The 20031-nt window shown below is 36.6% G+C and overlaps 1 protein-coding gene across 5 annotated transcripts in view; it reads left to right on the forward strand.

Moving 5' to 3' along the window:
- The window catches only part of LOC102685443 (sodium/potassium/calcium exchanger 2), a 101864-nt gene that overhangs the window by 71465 nt on the left and 10368 nt on the right, over positions 1–20031 (forward strand). For all 5 annotated transcript variants that reach the window (XM_015345001.2, XM_015344999.2, XM_015345004.2 and 2 more), the window contains 3 exons: positions 1254–1352; positions 7970–8067; positions 18994–19134. In XM_015345001.2, the coding sequence (XP_015200487.2) occupies positions 1254–1352; positions 7970–8067; positions 18994–19134 (338 nt within the window). The remainder of the gene's footprint in view (positions 1–1253; positions 1353–7969; positions 8068–18993; positions 19135–20031) is intronic.

Genomic DNA, 20031 nt, shown 5'->3' on the forward strand with positions numbered 1-20031 from the left:
TCATTGTAGTTTTAATTAAGATCCAAGCAGCTAAGTTTGAAATACATGAAAACAGCTTGATTTCTACTTTATTTGGTTTGTTCAAGAATGAAAGTTTTTGCAAACTTCTGTACATTTTTCAGAATTGGATGTTATAATTTTTGCCTAAGGAGCTATGCTAATAGAAACCAGTCAATTATGCAAGATTCATAAGCTTGCTAACGGCTGATTAATTAACCTGTCTGAGTCTACAGTATCTTGCTTTATTCTCCTTTATTGTACAACAGAAACTCACTTAACATTTAATTACAGTTATACTGTATATATGTATGTATAATACAAACATTTAGTCTATACAGTACTACATAATGTTGAGATGTGTTTTTCTAGCCTATGCTAATATCTGAATTTTGCTTCAAAACTAACCTACTCGTTCTGGATCTTACACTGTATCAGTGTATTTGCTGTAATTGTCATATCACATCATACTTGATCATTTTAATAGCTATTGTATTTCATTGAATTACAAACTGATTATGTGTCAAATAAGTGTTTTGTGCTGTATTCAAATATTCATATCTAGGTAACACATTGACAAGTTCGTTGTAGAGTTTAGCACATGCAATTAGGTAAACTAGTGTACTTGATAACTGTTTCTTAGCCACCACTTTTTTGCATATTATTAAAAATCAGAAGTTGTACAGTAGGAAAAAAATGCACTTCTCCAGACCAGTTTACCTGATTCTGGTTCTGATCATTTCTGACAAACCCATGGCTACCCACATGAAAGTATACAGCATCAAGCAAAAGCAAAATAGATGCAATAATGTGTATGTGAACAAACAACATGAGATATGTCCTTTGACAGAAATGCCTTCCATGCCGAATTATAACATTATTTTAGGTTTATTATTAAAAATCACTTAATGACTGAACAAAAGCTACCTCCGGGTTTAAAGTTGGTGACTGGTTAATTGCTCAAATATGGCTGTTGATTGGTTGAATTTAAGATGTACAGTCATACGAGCTATGTACAATATTTCTTAGTAAAAATGTAAAACAGTGTAACCAACTTCTTTCTTCTTTAGAAATTTAATTTAACACAGAGGAATGTTTTCTGACCATTCTGTTAAAAGTAATGGAATGTACGCTTAGAGTCTTATGTTATTTTTGTTTTGTAGTGAAGCAAAAAAAGGAGCACATACATCTGGGATACTTCATAATCAGAGTCAGCCCCATTAGTGTCTAACTTCCTTTTAATAATTGCATTGCAGGAAAATTTCGGGAAAAGGCATCCATTCTTCATAAGATTGCCAAAAAGAAATGCCAAGTAGAAGATGGTGAGAAAGTCAATGGTGTTGCAAACCGTGCTGGTAAGTAGAAATGCTTGTGATGTATTTCATATTGTTTCTTGTGAGATACAACAGAATGAGGTGAATTCCAGAATGAACACTAAGAAGAGTCTTCTTTAGGTGTGAGTGAGAAAAAGGGAATAAGAATAAGAGCAGGAATATGTGTTAAATATGTGTTAAAGACAGCAGTGAGGAGATAAAAAATAATTAAGATTGGGTGAGGAGATGGATAAAAAAGGGAGATAAAGAGATAGAAATTCAAGGAGGATGAATTCCAGTAGGCAGAAATCTATATTGAATGGATTTAGAAAGAAATGAGTCAGTCATTGATATCTGTGGAAAGGTCTGAATGATGTCTTTAGGATCGTTTTGACTTTTGACATCTTTCTGGAGTAGTAGTCTTTGAGTCACGGTCAGGAGAGGTAAACTGGGGAACATCAGCTTGAAAAGATGTTTGATCCTTATTGCTCTGATACCTAACCTGAAATAACAGACCAGTCTCCTACCTGCTTAACCAATGAGTGTGTCTTGTGGGATATGTATCTGGAGCAGCTTCTTTTGTCACTGTGGATTGTGGCTTTAGCCAATTAGGAGAACTGTGGATGAGAAGGCTACGTTGATTAGATGAGTTGATTGATTGGTGTGTGTGGTCAAAGATCCAGTGGAATCATCACTCTGTAAAACGGAAGGTTTGTTTGATGACCTTGATTTAATTTAGCTTAAGTTTCATCCCATGGCTTCAACAAATTTGATATTGTGTGATTAGAGTGCCAGACTGGATAAGAGTGGACTTGTGTTTTGTGGGAGTAAAAAAGACATTGGGAGCTTACTTACTGCATTGGTTAATGAAGTACAGTAGTCATCAGAAGCAAAGCTATGCTATGGTAAAGTCTAACTACTCTGGTATTCAATTTGTCAATTACTGGGTTGGATTTGATTGTTGATGAGGGAATTACATTTGAGAAATGTGCTGTAAGATAAACGGTGGTGAAAACAGCTGAGGTCAACCAGAATCTTATTGGTGTCCATTGCTTTGGGTACTTTCACAAATTTGAGGCCTTTGTGGAAAAGAGATCTCTTTTTGTGAAAGTGAAAGAGGAAGGTTTTGTAACAAGATATTTGTTGCTAGAAGAAGTATTCGGTAAATTTGCATTTTAAGCAGTAGTTAGGTTCCTGAAATAGCGTGTATATACCCAAAATCACATACATCAGAACACCCCCCTTAGACCCTGCAATTCCCCTCCCTTAAACAAGTCAGCCATATGTGTATTAGTATGTGTATGAATGTAGTTTAAAGTATTTTGAAAACAGTAATAAAGCAAATACAGTATTGTACAATATACAAAATAGATTAAATAAAATTTAATAACTGCACTTATTATTAATTAGAGACACAGTATGAGACACGTATATAATGAAACACAGTAGATGGATTGGTCTTCAGAACAGCCTTCTCTCCGTCTCTAATTGTACAAATTGTAGATTTCATTCTTGCCACACATACAGTATGTACCAAACTGGTCACTGTCACCCCATCCCTTAACTTCATGAAAATCTCGATTTGTAACTCCAAATCATGCACTTTACTTGTTTTTGGTTTAGGACCCACACGATAAAGAATGCACCAGCATCCTATAGGGTCTGCAACTAGTTCCCAAAGCATAGCTCAGGTGTGTGTCACACCAGATTTAAATTGATCAATTTTCCTGCGTCATTTGATTTTTCTTTTGTTTTTTCGTCTCTGACTGCATATACATTGCGTCAAAATATTTTGGGTAAAAAGCGACTCTACTGTATTCCGTTGTGGAAGATTTGTAGGTTTGTCCTTACAGGTACAGAGGAACTGACAGTGCTTGGAATATAGGGTTCTGAAAGTGTTTAATAAAATGTGGTGGAGCTGCTTGTTACAAAAATGTTTTCTTTTCTGATAGTGCTGTCGTGTGGTAAAATGTTTAAGAGGAAACAAATATCTGAAAGTAAACTGGTGAAGAAGCCTTTGAGTGTTAGAATTGTGAAAACTAAGGATTTATTCAGAATGAGCAGTTAAACAAGAATTGGATGACAAAAGTGGAAAATACAGTGGTGTGAAAAAGTGTTTGCCCCCTTCCTGATTTTTGCATGTTTGTCACACCGAAATGTTTCAGATCATCAAACAAATTGAAATATTAGACAAAGATAACACAAGTAAACATAAAATGCAGTTTTTTAATGAAGGTTTTTATTATTAAGGGACATAAAATCCAAACCTACATGGCGCTGTGTGAAAAGTGATTGCCCCACCCTGTTAAAACATAAATCAACTGTGGTTTATCACATCTTTGGAAAGCTGAGTTCAATTTCTCTAGCCACACCCAGGCCTGATTACTGCCACACCTGTTCTCAATCAAGAAATCACCTAAATAGCACCTGCCTGACAAAGTGAAGTAGACCAAAAGATCCTCAAAAGCTAGACATCATGCTTCTTCATTTGAAAACTGCATTTTGTGTTTAGTTGTGTTATCTTTGTCTAATATTTCAATTTGTTTAATGATCTGAAACATTTCAGTGTGACAAACATGCAAAAAAATAAGAAATCAGGAAGGGGGCAAACACTTTTTCACACCACTGTATGTGGAAGTCCATTTAAAACAGAAAATGGGAAGCATGTCTTTAATATGGAGCAAGATATCTAGGCATGTTGTTAAAGCCTATACCTTGGGTTATTTTATGAAATGGCTGAATGAAATCCTTGGATAAAGAAGCCTTATCCAATGACTCTCTCTCATTTATGATCTGATTTACGCCTGATTTATGACCGGCGTACTGGCCAAATTTCCCATTGGCCCTTACCAATCATGGCCTCCTAATAATCCCCATCTATGAATAGGCTTCATTACTCTGCTCTCCTCCCCACTGATAGCTGATGTGTGGTGAGCATTCTGGCGCACTATGGCTGCCGTCGCATCATCCAGGTGGATGCTGCACATTGGTGTTGGTGGAGGGGAGTCCCCATTACCTGTAAAGCGCTTTGAGTGGAGTGTCCAGAAAAGCGCTATATAAATGTAAGCAATTGTTATTATTATTATCTTTTTGAGGTTCTTAGCTGGCCAGTACTGGAACTAAAAAGAAAAGGTACTTAATTTCAGATGGAATCATTTCAGAATTGTTGTGGTGATGGCATCTGTAGTAAAATAGGCAAGTTGAAGAAAGGGAAAGGGTCAGGTACATAGAATGAGCTCAAGGTGAAGAAACAGGTCTGAAAAAGGCTTTAGTAGAAGGCATGGTAGATCATAGTGAGTGGAGCCAGAAGAGATTAAAATAGGAGCTGCTTCAGCACACAAGCTGCAAAGCAAACTACAAACTCCTGTATATGTAGTAGAAATTGTATTTGTCTTAGGTTTCTACTTCAGATTTGCAGCTTGAGCTCTACTTAATAGGAAACTCTGATGGAGAGCAATCAAACAAATGTGCAACCTCCCGACTGAATTTCAACAGGAAAGGAGATGGTGTTCTTGTGAAAAAGATCAAAATACCATTATGTGAAGTGCGATCACAACTGCAAAGAGCTACTTAAAAAACATTAACAGAGCACTAACTTGAATTTCAAGTTAATATCTCTCCAAGATATACGGAACAATTCATGAGATCTTTTAATCAAGTAAATTAAGCGGTGATCTGCAACTTCAGATGGAAGATATCTATACCCTGTGGCAGGCTTTGATACTTTTTCAGAAGTGTGAATCTCATTTGCTGCCTCCTTCACTAGGCTGTCTCTCATTCAGTTCACTTTCAAGGTCACCTGCTAATGTTAGTTCCAGCCAACTCTATGTTCTCTGCCCCTCAGTGTTGGCTCTTACAGGGCTGATTAATGAGCTAGAGAAGTCTGATATGGAAAGGCTGAAAAGGTTCAGCATAATTTGTGACTTATCAGCATCACTTAAGCTTTTCCATCTACTTGTGTTAAAAAAGCTCATGTCTCTCTACTCTCTGAATATGCCTCATATACTGAATGTGATTTTAAATTTTGAGCTGTTTTGTATTTAAAGAGGCTAAAAGTGATTCTTAATTTTTAGTATTTAACCTGTAATTAACATTTGCCTTTCAATGAATAAATTAGCTACTGTACATTTAATAAAATTGTGTACTGTGATGGACCTGTGAGTCCACCCTACATGTTGGGTGAAGTCAAAGTTTGAACCCTGTGCTTGCCGAATAGGGTTGCTGGTAAGTACTGTAACTTACTGTAACTGATTCACATGTTTATGTAATCTAATCAGCTGTCTAGCCTTTGAATACTGTTTATTTTTTGTGTGTATTTTAAATCTTAATTTATTATTCAAATTATTAATTTGATAAAGATGTTAGTATCCGATTAATAGAGTTCTAATTTCTAATGTTGCTTTTCTGTTAGATGAGAGGTGTGATTTGGGTTTTTAAATAGTCCCACTCTTCTCAATTGCTGTTATATTGTAATTCCCATCTATCCAAAGCAAGGATATTTTTGTGGAAGATAGTGTTATAGGTTCTGTAAAAATCCTGTAAAAACAGGAAAAAGATCAGAAGTAAATGAAGGGATAACAACTCTGCCATGGCATGACCAATTAGCGAATACTGCTTCATGGTCTTGGAATGCTCTTTGCCTTTGCTTTTTTCCTGTTTCCTCAAATGCATAATTCTCATATTATTGAAGTATTTTCAAGAGGATATTTTAAAATAGACATAGACAAAATGTCTAGTAAATTATCTACCTTTTCTAGGGGATAAAATACATTTTTATTAATTGATTATTTCAATTAAGGAGTTCCTTAAGTACTAAACAGAAGACATACTCCAAGATCAAAGGAAAAAGCCTTTTTAACACTTGGAAATGGGAGTCACACATTAAACATCTTTAAGAACATGGTGTATGTGTTTTGTATATGTTGTTTAGTGTTTTTAATTTATTTACTGTTTAAAATGTTATGTACAGTACACATTACTTCAATTTAATGTAAAGAATGATCACCTTTTATTTAGTACATCACCTGTTTAATAAGAAATAAAGATTTTTGGGGGTATACTGTATGAGGTAGTTCCCTGTATTGGCCCGTGACCGTCGAAAATGTTGGAATCTGGATTATTCATTGCGGAATGAATGATCTACTGTATATCAGTGAAGCTAAAACAGGATTGGAATAACACAGAAAAAAAAACTCCTTTTGGTAATATTGAGTCAGATATCAGCCAAACATAGTTACTGTCCAAAGAGTCACAGGCTTAAGTTGTCAGCCAGGATCAAACTATCCATTTCTATCCCATTGCTAAGTAAAAGAACGGTTTGTTTCTATGTCCTATATGACATGAAGAGCGATTATATAATGTAATCTTCCAGCCATGGTTTTCAAGTGGATTTATCAAGAGTCCAATTAATTTACATGTTGTCTTTTTCAAAGGCAGAGGTTAGCGGGAAGCTTCAGTAACAGTCATGAATATGATATTCCAGTTCAGAGTAATCAAAGAGTGACATGACATTCATTAAGGGTAACAAATTATGTTAACAGCATCACTTTGCCATATTATCATCTTGTTCGAATAAACATGTATGACCTGTTTGCAAGGCTCCCGGCTTTGATGTCCTCTCATTGCATAACAATAAAGTTAACCATCAGTGTTTGCTAATGCAACCTTTTGAGCAGTCTTTTCAACATCATGACTCAAAGAGTGGGGAACTTAACAGAATGGCTAGGTGTATATTTCCATGAGGTTGATGTTAATATTTATCCAATGTATCAGTAGATGTACAGTAATGGAATCAATATGTCATATTTATTGAGCTGATTTTTATTTACATAGCTGGTTATACAGTATACTGTAGATATTTTTCATGGTAATAGTATAATATGCACACAAAGTATGTAGTAATTAAATTATACCACTGTGTTACTAATTAACAAAAAGTATCCAAAATGTCTGTCATGACACAGCTGATTTGTGCTGTAATTCACAGAAATGGGGGTGTTTTTGTAGCTGATGACATAGCTATCTATGGATTTTACTCTGAAATTCCCTGTGAATCCCCGCATTTCTCAAAATAAAGTTACAGTAATTTTAGCTTTAACAAACCATATGTAAAAGCCATCTCCAAATAACACAGGCTGGCATGGTGTTGCAGTGCACTTGAATGAACGTCCTCTTTAAGAAAGTACTACAGTGAAGATTAAGCTGGCTGGCTCCCGGAGGTGCACTAATCTGGAGCTGTTACTTGGTCGCCAGCCTGTGTCCTCCAGTCAGTGGCATATCACCTACTGCTGTTGTACCATCTGGCCCTCATTTCATGCGCTCACCTGGGCTGCAGCCCACGAAGTTATGCAATCGTCTCCTGTTTAACTGTCGTCATGCTTGCTACACCTGTTCCTGTGTTAGTGCAGAGGAAGGGATTTTCACAGTGGTAAACAAGTTCTGTCTGCACCGCCAGCACAGAGACAGAAAGAATGATGTACTACAACAAAACATACCATGGTGCCACACAGTCACTCATATCACCGATGTTTGCTGATACTTAAATGAGTTGAGATTGTACATCTTCAAGAGGTTCAGGTATCTGTACTTGAGTGATGAAGCAATTAAGACTACGAAAACATACCTGTATTCATGCCAGTGCCTGTGGTCTTCTTTCACAGATAAAGTAGATCTTCCCAACAGCACCAATGTAGAAGTGGAGGTTACACCTCCCATGCAGAATGGAAATGTGTTACATGGGATCGAGGCTGAAGGCCAGGTAAGTCATTTCTTCTCACTGTCTATGGATATATTAAATATATAGTACGACTTAAATTATCCTTAATAGCTGTGGAAGAAGCTATCTTGCAAAATTGAATTTGCCTTACATGAGCCATGGAAAACACAAAAGTTGCAAAATGAAAATGCTCCAAAGCCAGACTAGGATTGTGATCGACGATTATGACTAGCATGTACAGTATGTGTTTAACTGAGATGAGGTGCTGCTTGTACCATGTATCAAAATGATTATGATCTGAAGGACAACTAGTAAGTACAGTATACACCCTTTCTGTTCAAAATACAGCAGCAAAAAACAAAAACAGTTGCCTTAACAGCAGGGAATTGCACGACTGTCTGGTAAGAAATGGATTTAACTTTTTCCATCCATCCGTTTTCTAACCTCCAATTCAGGGAGCAGGAGCCTGTCCCGGCAAGTAATGTGCGCAAGGCTGGTATACACCCTGGATGGGATGCCAGTCATTCACACACAGATATACACACACTCAAGCTAGAAACAAATTAATCTACAAGTATGTCTTTGGAACTCTGGGAGGAAACCAGAGAACCCAGTAGAAACCCACAGGAACCCAGATCTTACAAACTCCGCCAAGATAGCACCCAAGGTCAGGAATTAAATCCATGGCCCCAGTTCTGTGAGGCAGCAATATTAACTACTGCCCCTCAGTGCTGCCCTGAGATTTAACTTTTCCACCCATCCATTTTCTTCCTGCTTCTTCCAGTTCGACGTCACGGGGGAACCTGTGCTTATCGAAACAAAAGCAAAGACACAGACATGTACACTCTCACCCCAGGACCAGTTTTCTCAGAAGCCAGTTAATCAGTATGCCTTTAGACTGTGGGAGGAAACCCATGCAAACAGGTGGAGAACATACACACTTCACACAAACAGCACACCAGGTCCAGAATTGAACCCAGAGCCCCAGCGCTGTGTGGCAGCAATGCTCACCATTGTGCCACCAGGCCACTGGGCTACCCCCACTTAACTTCTTAAATATTTTAAAATTTCTCAGAATCATCTAACTCTTACAAAGGATTTGATATGCACTGAATATGGTATTTTAACAACTAAAAAGGTGCACATTTTTACAGATGTTTGTCATTAAGCTTTTTGCCTTTCATACAGGGCTGAATTATGATTTTATTTTATCTTATTATTGCTCCCAGTTATTCATATCGAAGTCATTGACAGTGGGCTTTCATATACTGGCTCCATCCTGTAGCCATTTTTGGAATCATGCACTTTGCTTTGTACCAGCTGCTCACAGATCTGTGGAAAGCATCCTAATGGTATTTCCATTATAAATGATAAGCTGAGGTTGACCCCCTGCTCTGTTTCCTCTGCTGTCTAGGTAACATCTAGCAAACATGCTAACAGATGGCAGATGGTCTGATGTAAATTTCAGATTTGTGACTGTGTTTCCAAAGTCATGCCAAGGAAACGAAACAGTGTATTCAGCATGACTATAAAACCACATTATTTTGATCCTGAGCAACTAATCCACAAAATTCTTCTGCCCACAGTGCCAGTTTGAACCTACCTGTAGGCTGGAACACTCATTGATCGCAAACAAAATGGCAATTGTACTGTAGTTTCCTGAGTCCTGCTATGAATTGATTTGTAGAATTACCAGGGAATCATCAATTTCTTGGACAACATTGACTGTTTTTAGGTTATAGGGAAAGCATGAGTCTTTTCATATTCATAACTGCACTACAACAACCATTATATCCCCGAATTATTTTGTAAGACTTTGACCTTCATTTAATCTGTTGTGTGTTTGCAATTACTAAAAACCCAGAACAAAGCAAACAAAGCAAATGTCAGTTGCAGTCTCCATTTTTCAGCACTTCAGAACTTATTGTAAAAAATCTTGGGTTCATTTTCAAAGAAGTGATATTCTGTGGAAGCAAACCCGTTTTCTATATTTTTGTATTTTTGATAGAAATACATTAATAGAAGTGGATTCCTAATGATGAAAATAGGACAGAGATGGATAAGATCAGAAAATAGATCTTGAGGTTGAATTCAGAAAGCGAGAGCAATATACAGTAATTGGTTTAGAGCCCATTGTCTTCCAAAGTCTTACTGCGTCATTCATTTCATCCTTGCAGCAATACAAAGACATCAATGTTCCCCATTTGGATATTTTCTGTTACTCTCAGACAAGATTTCCAGCTCAGGAGAATTCACCTGTTATGATCAGTTACAGTGCTAATGAAAGTAATAAAGTAATAAAGCTTTCAGGCAGTAAAAAGTCATGGTGATGCTTCTATGCTGAGACAGGAAAATGACTTTCAAGGCAGAAAGAGCAGTAAATAATACACTAAATCTGAAAAAATGAGAAATGATATGCATACGAGGAGTCCATTTAGCACATTTAGCTTGTATAGATGTTAATAGCAAATTGATCTGTGTATCTTGTCAATTTATTGAACAAAGAAGTGTTATCAGCTTCAACAACATAGCTTGTTCCAGACCCTTATAACTCTTTAGTGAACTGTCCATTTTTGTAACACACATTTTAGTTTTCAGTGTATATAAGTGACTTCATTTTTTAACTGCCAGAGGGATATGAGCTTTGTAGTTACACCACTGTTCTTGTCAAACACAACTGCACTGTTGTAATGTCTAGACCTGTACTGTAATTTGGAAATGAGACATAAAATCTATTGCTTGCAGTATTGATTGGACCTGAGCGAAATGGAAGCAAATTAGATTTGAGGAATTTCTAGCTGACTTCTTTAGGAATTCCATCACACTTCTCTTATTCATTCTTCTTTATTTCTGTTATTACCAAGTTGTGCCAACTATAACCTGCGACACAGCCCTTTAACTTTCTCAAAGTTGTCATTCTTGCTTCTGAGCAGCATAGAAGAACTCTTGAATTTGCCAAAAAGAACTACTAGAGGTCTTTTTAAACAAAAGCAATTGTCTTCTTTTTATGACTGCACTAATAGAAGGCTTTTTTCTAGCTACCCAACCATAGAATCACTTCTCTTTTGTTTCAGTTTCATTTGCAACTCTCACTCTACATTATCCATCCATCCATTTTCTAACTGCTTCTTCCAGTTCAGGGTCACAAGGGAGCTGGAGCCCATCCAGACAAGCAACGGGCACAAATCAGAGTTCACCCTGGACAGGACACCAGTCCATCTCAGGGTAGACGCTCAGACACAAACATTGACTCACAGCTAGGGCTTATTTTCCCAGAAACCAGTTAACCTACCAGTTTTGTTTGTGGACTGTGGAAGGAAACTGGAGCACCTGGATGAAACCCACACAAACACTGGCAGAACATACAAACTCCATACAGATGGCACCTCCAGTAGGGAATTGAACCCAAAGCCCCAGCACTCTGAGACAGCAATGTTAACCACTGTGCCACACTATATAGTAGCTGGATCTTTATTTTCAGAATACTTAGCCTTTTAAAGTACAGAAAATCTGTTTAAAACCTTACAGTCGAGAAATGTCTATATGATATAAAGCAGAAGAAAGGTCCTTTTGATAAAAGCTGCATGGATATACATTTAATGGAAATGGTTTCATCTTTGCAAAATTAATATTTGAAATTTTAACTGAATAATTGTTTCAGAGTATAATTTGAATGCACTGCTCTTTCACTTTGCTTACTTCACGCTGTAGTACCCTGCAGAGTGCTATAACATTTCAGTCAGGAAGCTGCTATACACCAGCAGGATTATGAAAAGCATTTGCCCTTTTGAGTTTGAAAGAAATGTTGCATATTAATCAGTTAACGTGCAGAGGAATATGTCAAAAAGACTACTTCTGCTGTACTATGAGAAGGTGAAAGCTTAGAGTCTGAAATATTTCCAAAACAACTCAGTAGGCAATGACTGTGACATTTTCTAAGACAATTTCAAAGTTTATAAAAAGGTTTTGGATATTAAAGATCAGAGTCGTGAGTGTTATGGTGTTAATGGTACATTCTAGACACATGGCCCTATAAACTTAAGTGATTGCTGTGTGGTGTGTCCAACAGTAGCTTAAACACAAGTATGTAAATGGCATTCCATAGACTTAAAATGACATTACAAACAGACCACATACTGTAGGTGTTCTTCCATTTAATCTGTGAAGCAATTACCAGTGGTTTTATTCAGAGTTGGTTAATGTTGAAGCGCATGTGTACTCAGTTCATCCCAGAATTGCTCAGTCAGGTAAATATTCAACAACATCTAATGCAAATCTCAGAACATGGTCAGTGTAACACTAGATTAACACCCTTAAATTGGCTTTCATGGTCTTAATACTGTTATACCACCTCTACCACAATGATACTGCTGCTTTAGGCAGATTGTAATGAACCCTTTGTGCTTCCTCCTGAATACATGTGCTTGCCAAGGCAGACACAGAAGTGTCCATGGTGCACTTTCAAGGAAATCACCACATAGGACTAAACCTATGTGGTGATTTCCTGGTGATTGATTATTTCCTTGTGTATTACTTATGCACAAGGAAATAATCAATTCAAAAATCCCCAGACCGCATACAGGTCTTCATCATCAACAGACAGACCTTATTATAAGGAACAGATCATTTAAGGTTTCATTATATGTCTTTGCTACGTCTCATCAACTGTTCAAGACCTACAGCTATTAAAAGCAGAACACAACCTCGGGAAGAAGAGTTTTTAACAGTATTTAGGTCATAATGTAAAGAAAAACTATGGAGAATATTTGTTAGAAAGGCAGGAGGAGTAATAGGAATGTAGCCAATGCCTGCAGGACTGAGAGGTAAATGCCAGTATGCTGCAGCAGGGTCTCCGCTAATCACCAGCATGTCAGAAAAATTATCTGATCACACAATATATTATAAAAATGTGTCCAGGTTACTATATAAAAAACTATTTTAGAGATAGGAGATAGAATAAGTGATAGATCTGGATCTCCAGAATAACTAGTCCCTGCATTTTTAGAGGTTTGAAAACTCACTGCTGGAACTGATGCGGGGACGATATTACTGTAGCTGACTGTGTTAAACATGTTGTATTGGTGGGTACATATTTACTGTATATTCCACTTTAGATCAATCAAAAGTCTTTGAGAAAACACAAAATGTTTTTTCTCACTTCAAAGCAAATAATAGTTTAATGTGTTGAATTGAAGGCTTTGTTGTTCACAGAGTTGTTCAATCAACTGTTGTTCAATCAGGAGAACTAACCCAACATGTTGACAGCAAGACTGAGTCACACTGTTATAGTGAAAATAAGATACTTACTACTTGTATTTTTAATTAAAAAACCAAAAATGCTAGAAAAAAGATTTGTATTTTAAGTGCCTCTCAAGCTTCACTTTCACTTATATTTACTTAACAGTAGATACAATTCATAACTGTTTATTGCTAGCACTTTGTCTTGTTTCCAGATGCAGCTGTCTTAACATCACACATAGGCAACTTACAGCTACTCTTTACATTTTCAGACTCGCTTTCAGTGGTCATATTTCACTGTACAGTACGATCATTTTGTAACACAGATATTTGTCATTTTCCCATATAAAAAAGTCTTCCATGCTTATCTCCTCAGTAAGTAGCAGTGATGTTTCTTTCTAGTTAGTTTTACCATTACAGTTATTACTGAACATACTGTATTACTGAGTTCAGAGTTTATTAATGCTACATTGTGTTTGTTTAGGTCGATAAAATACTGTTTGTTTGATTTTTCACAATTTGGATTAACTTTGGCTAGGTAATTGCTCCCCAGGCAAGTCATGCTGTAGGACAATGTGATGAGGCTCTGATGTAAGGAGATTTCATTTTTTAAGGTTGTCACAGTCTTGAAATGCCTGCTGAAGTGTGAAGACAAACAGATGAATCTGTTAGTAGCAGTACAGGGCAGTGAGCCTTGTAATACACAAAGTAGGAGGAAATAAAAAAAACGTTAATTTCAGTTGTTTACTGTCCCTTGCGGTACTGCCAGTTAAAAAAACAACAACAAAGTTACTATCTCCCACTATTCCAGTGCAAAAACAACATAGTGCAAGGACAGGTTACATTTTTTTCCATAGACTTACAAATCTTGATGGCTTTGGATTTTAAAAGCACACGAGTAATTGTAGGACATTCCATTTGCAGTGTTGTCTTTTAGTTACTGTAAATGCATTACTTTGTCTTGCAAGTATCAATATCAAATTTAATTAGCATGTAAAAAATGGAATAAGCCCTGGTTTTAATTTAATGTGAACTCTGAAGGTAAAATCACGAGTTCATTAGTGGTGAAGTGCACCATTTTAATACTTAAAGAGAACTGAGTCATTGCAATGACTAAGGACCTTTTTAAAAAATGATGGGAAGGATTTTGATAATACTGCCTGTTCAGCAACCCTGAAATATGCACATAGGTTTTGTCAATGAATAATAGGCTTTCTGTTTAATACACATTATAGTCTCTGATCATAAACTATCTTCAGATTTTGCTAAGTGGGAATAATTTGGATTGTCACGTATGGCATTTGCCCAGACTTCCTGTAAAAGGGTATGGGAGAGACTGTGGGGATTTATTGTATGTAGCTCATGGATATTTTTAAATCCAGTTTGTTGATTGTTCTGATTTGTTTGAGAAATTTAATTAAGAAGATACCTTTACATTTTAGCAAATCTATGAGCTCTATAAAATCCAAGGCTCTACATCTATATAATAGATTTTATTATAAAAATAATGTAGCAATGTATTAGTGGCATACATGGCATATAATTGAAGTGGCATGTTGTTATTCAATTCTTCCATACAATTTTAACAACCTGCTAAAGAAGCAACAATAACCAGCACATTGGATCTTCATCCATTCATTCATTTTCTAACCACTTTATTCAATACAGTGTCACAGGGAAGCTGAAGCTCAGCAAGCAACAGGTGCAAGCCAGGATACTCCCCTGGATGGGAAGTCAGTCTATCGCAGGGCGCAAACAGACAGTTAACAGTTAACACAGAAGCCAATTAACCTACCACTATACAGTATATGAGGGAAAACGGGGCAAAAAAAATGTAGTACAATGTCTTGGGACGGAGCGGTGGCTTTGTGGCTAAGGATCTGCACCTATGGCTGGAAGGTTGATGGTTCAAATCCTGTGGCCGGCAGAGGAATTCTACTCTGTTGGGCTCCTGACCAAGGCCCTTAACCCCAACCACTCCAAGGGCATCATATAAATGGTTGACCCTGTGCTCTGTCCCCAAGCTTCTCTCTCCCCACCTGTGTGTCTCATGGAGAGCAAGCTGGAAGACAGCAAGAAAGACAAATTCCTAATGCAAGAAATTGTATATGGCTTATAAAGTGATATTATCTTATCTACAAACTCCTCACAGATAACACTCCTATAGGAGCTCCATGTGTTCGATAAACTCTTATCGCCAAAACGTTAAGAGTTGGGTTTTTTTCCATCTTCGTGCAGTAAGTTAAAAAAATAAAACCTGGAAAAAAATCATGATATTGACAATTTAAAGAAGAGCATTGCAGAAAAATAATGTCTTTTTTTCAAAGAGCTGATCGGTAAGAACAATCTTTCACTGTAATTCTTGTTTGAATGCATTTATTAATTCATTTGTGCTCGGGCCTATGCAGTTAGAATTTTAAAAGCAGCCTAGCAAGACCAAAGGTCTTCAGTGCCACTTTTCTCAGAAGCATATTAACTTACCAGTATGTTTTGGACACTGGGGAAAATACCCAACCATCTGGTGATAACAGTAAGAACATACAAACTCCACGCAAATACTGTAGCTGGGCCCCAGCACTGAAAGACAGCAATGCTAGCCTCCTTGCTGCCCCTTACCAGATCATAACAATATATAATCTTTCCCAACCTGGAAGTATAATTGTTTGATAATTTACCAAATCACCTTTTATTGTCATAAGTGTTTTACAAATTCTTATCACAAAAGTATTATTATTAGTAGTAGTAGTAGTATTTTGACACTATTGCCAGAACCTGGTAACAAGGCAATGTATTTTTCAATGCTGTCAAAACCCTGTGAGACAATTATATATGAAGTATAGAAGCAACAGTAAATTGCATACTGTGTCTAAAGTGACAGCTTGTGACTGGATTAGCATAGCTTTAAATTTGATCCGTTTTTTCTTCCATACTCTTTCATCTTATTTTTAAAAATTATTTCACCCCTGTTTGCTAAATATCTGTTCGTGACTTCATGAAAAGGTTAGTGGAAGGCGAAGGAATCAGATTTGTCTCTAAACAATCTTTGGGAGTTATTTTTTCTTTAATAGCACCACTGTGGTCTTGTACTTAAAGGCCAAGTCAGCCAAGAACCCGAATCTGCTAAACAGATGGGCTTTTGGGACGTAACCTTTACTTGCCCCAACAGTGAAGCAGGCTGACATTAAAAAGAGAACGCAAATTACTTCTGAAACTCCAAGCTACACGTGGAAGTGAGACAGCCTGTCTCTGACCCCGGGACACTGCATGTGCTGCCTGGCATGGGGATGATTGTCAGCATGGTGGTCAGAGGCCAGCAGAGTGCAATCACGTGAATCACAATGACTGTGCTTGGTAGCCTGTGGGAGACCGAAAAGGGATGTTGACTGTCTATGACTTTCACTGATATCAGCATCACGGCAGCAATTGCAGGGTACTGGACTTTGCTGGCTGTCTTTTAAACAATCTCTCTTTACATACAGTATACAAGTGTCTGCCATGCAAAATGATCAACTATACACTGTATGCAGACAGCAGTGGTAAGGCATAAGAACAATGAGATGGAGCACCTTCTTGATGGCTGAGCTTTATGCGTCGATATCATAGCACCTCTAACAATGAAATATATGCACAATCATATCAAGTCATTTAAACTCCCTTTGTCAACTAGATATACACATAGTACAACACTGAAATATATTATCAAGATATTATATAATATAAATATATTACAAAACTGAATCACAGAGAAAAAGTTGTAGAAAAATAGTTGATTGTGTTTAGACATTTGGTAGCCTCTGTAGTTTAGTACTTTAGAAACAGCTGTGACAAAAGTCTCTGATTTATCTTTCAAACAGCTCTGATCAACACTTGAGAAGCAGTTCAAACAATTGCCTGAGCTTCTGGTTATTTTATTGTACCTCCAAATACAGCAGACTACTAACAGTTATCTTTTCTAAAATCAGGTTTGCCTGATAATGATTTTTTGTTTCCCTGCAAAGGTTTTTTTTTTTTGCAAGCTGTCTACATTATTTGGATAGTAGAAAAATGTTCAGATAATGTTGGAGTTCTTCAGCAGTTGAATCCAAAACCAAAACAAGGTCCACTTACCTTGAACTGTACTTCTTCCTTCTGTTAATGTTTATTAATCTAGAATTCTTCTCTTCCATCTCTTTTTTCATCTCCTGTCCCTGACCTCCCCATTTCCTGTGTCTTTTTTATGCTCTGTTCTCTGTGTTAAATGTTTAATCTTCATTATGTTTAACCAAAGTAGAAGATTCTTTTTGATCACGTATCTCTCACAGCCCTTCTAGAGTTAAAGAAACACCTCAGTTTCTACACGTTGTTCTTTAATTTTTAAGGACCTCTTAAGTCATAACAATATTGTTAACAATCTTGCTAATCAAAGTAAAAATCAAACTTTTATAGACCTTATTTCTTACATAGTATGTAAACCAGTTATAAGAAAGAAAGGTTCACAATTATATAGCCTGATAAAGCAAAGGTTTTGAAATGCATGTGGCCACCATTGGTTGTGAGAGCCGGCTTACCAGCCCGGTGATGTCACCACCCTTCCCTGTGAATAGCAGGGACCACAATGGGTTTTGTTTTTCCATTATTGTCCATTTTTAAATTTTGGATGTTCTTCATTGCGCTGTTACAAGTAAATCTTTTATGAAAATAGAGTTTTTTAATTTATTTATCATCATGGCTGTGTTCTTCAAATGTTATCTTAAAAGGCTTAACAGTATAACAAGAGCCCATGTGTCTTGGCAATAAAAACTATCTTGTTGTGTTTAGAAAGAGTCACGTTGGGGTTACAAAGTTGTGGAAAAACACATACTGTATTGCATTACAAAATTATGAACAAGTGTCCTAGTGACACCACACAGATTGCCAGACTGAAATTTTTACTTATACTGTAAGTATCTGGTTAAGGTTCTGTGAAGAGGACAAGACTGGAGGACAATCATTTATCATAGGCGGCCCAAACGTATAGTTTGGTGAGGTAAACATAGAATAGAATAGTGGAGAAAAAAACGAAATTGCTAGCTTTAAATAAAAGTAGATAGGGATATAAGCCTTGTGGTATCATGATGTTTTTACCTCCCATAAAATACAATTATTTTTCCTGTTGCATAATTCAGAATATGACAGATTTTTTTAATACTTACACAAATATTGTGTTCCACTTGAGGAAGAGATATTATCAATGTTCCTTGTACATGTTAGCCTAAGACCATCCTGCCATTAGAGACTTCTGAGAGTATTCTGTGTATTTCTCAGATCCTGCAAAGTGGAATTGGACTCAAATATCAATGGTCTTCTTAATCCTTTTGATTATTACCCTTTTTCCTGTCACCTTTGTATAGCCTAACATTTATTCACAAACTGTCTCTATCAAAAACCTTTATCTTTCTTCTTTTTCTCTCACTCCTGTGTTCCTTTTCCAGTCTTCTCCTCATTTCTTTCTATGCATACTCGCCACTCTCTGTAATTGTCACACAACTCCTTTTGTCTCTTTTTATTGCAGAATCAGTCATCAGAGTAATAAAATACACTATGTATGTAAAGTGTTTTGAAAACATTAATGCTGGTAACACGCCATGTTACTTGTATTACCAGAATATTTCTTTTAATATTTTATATTTTAAAATGTCAACCAGGTACAAGCACCATATAAGCACTATCTTCCACAACATGAACAATAAGGTTGTGCTTTTTCTTAATTAGGGTGGTGATGATGGCGAAGATGATGAAGATCAGCCCCTTAGCCTGTCCTGGCCAGAAACCAATCGCAAGCGTGTCACATATCTCTTAATTCTGCCCATTGTCTTCCCACTCTGGCTTACTCTTCCTGATGTCCGCAAACTGGTGAGTAGCCAATAAACATTAATATTATTATTAATGCAATGAAGTGTGTCTGAAGTCTTTTCCATTCATTTTTTCCTAAGGTCTTGTTCATATAGATTTACAGATATATAAGCAGTTTATAAACATAAAAATCCACTGTTGCTATTGTTCAGTAACTGAATTTTGTTTTGCATAGGAGTCTATCGGCAGTCTAAAAATGTTAACTTGGGTAATGATCGGGCAGGCTATACAGATTCTACGTTCTACAATATATCAAAAACTAAACTTTTCACTTGCTTTATATCTCTCAGGTTAAAAGACCTTAAGACATATTTAAGTCATTAATAATGTTACAAACCTGCTGTTGCTTGTTCAGATAACTCTGCCTATTTAATTTAGATTTACCTATTCTCAATCCATGGTCTCTTAAGATCATATTTTCAAATAGCTGTTGTCATGTTTAGTACTAAAAACTGTTTCCATAGCCATATATGTAATAGAAGTCAGTATATAATTACTTGGCTCAGTTTTGACACTCCGTTTATAAATCAGTGCTATGCTAACAATTCTCCAGAACATGGATGCTATTCATGTCTTGTGCGACAGTAGGAAGATTTGTATAACATCTCTCATTTTCTTAAGTACAACTAGTAGGATACCACCAGACCGTGGAGATTCATTAATGTCTTGGTCATCTTTTTTGAACCCATGTCCTTTCTTGGGAATAAGTTACTTTCTTGTTTGTGATGGGAAAATTACCAGCAAAGAGGAGTAGGTTCTCTGATCCTTAAAATAAACAACAGAATAACAGAGAAGAACACCTTTCAGGATTTCAATTGTATATACCAAAGTATTCAGACTGGATTGCAACACTGTGACATTGTGACCAATTGTGATGTTTTAGATCTGTCAAAAATT

The sequence above is a fragment of the Lepisosteus oculatus genome, chromosome 1, assembly GCF_040954835.1.
Source record: "Lepisosteus oculatus isolate fLepOcu1 chromosome 1, fLepOcu1.hap2, whole genome shotgun sequence".
In the NCBI taxonomy this organism is placed as follows: domain Eukaryota; kingdom Metazoa; phylum Chordata; class Actinopteri; order Semionotiformes; family Lepisosteidae; genus Lepisosteus; species Lepisosteus oculatus.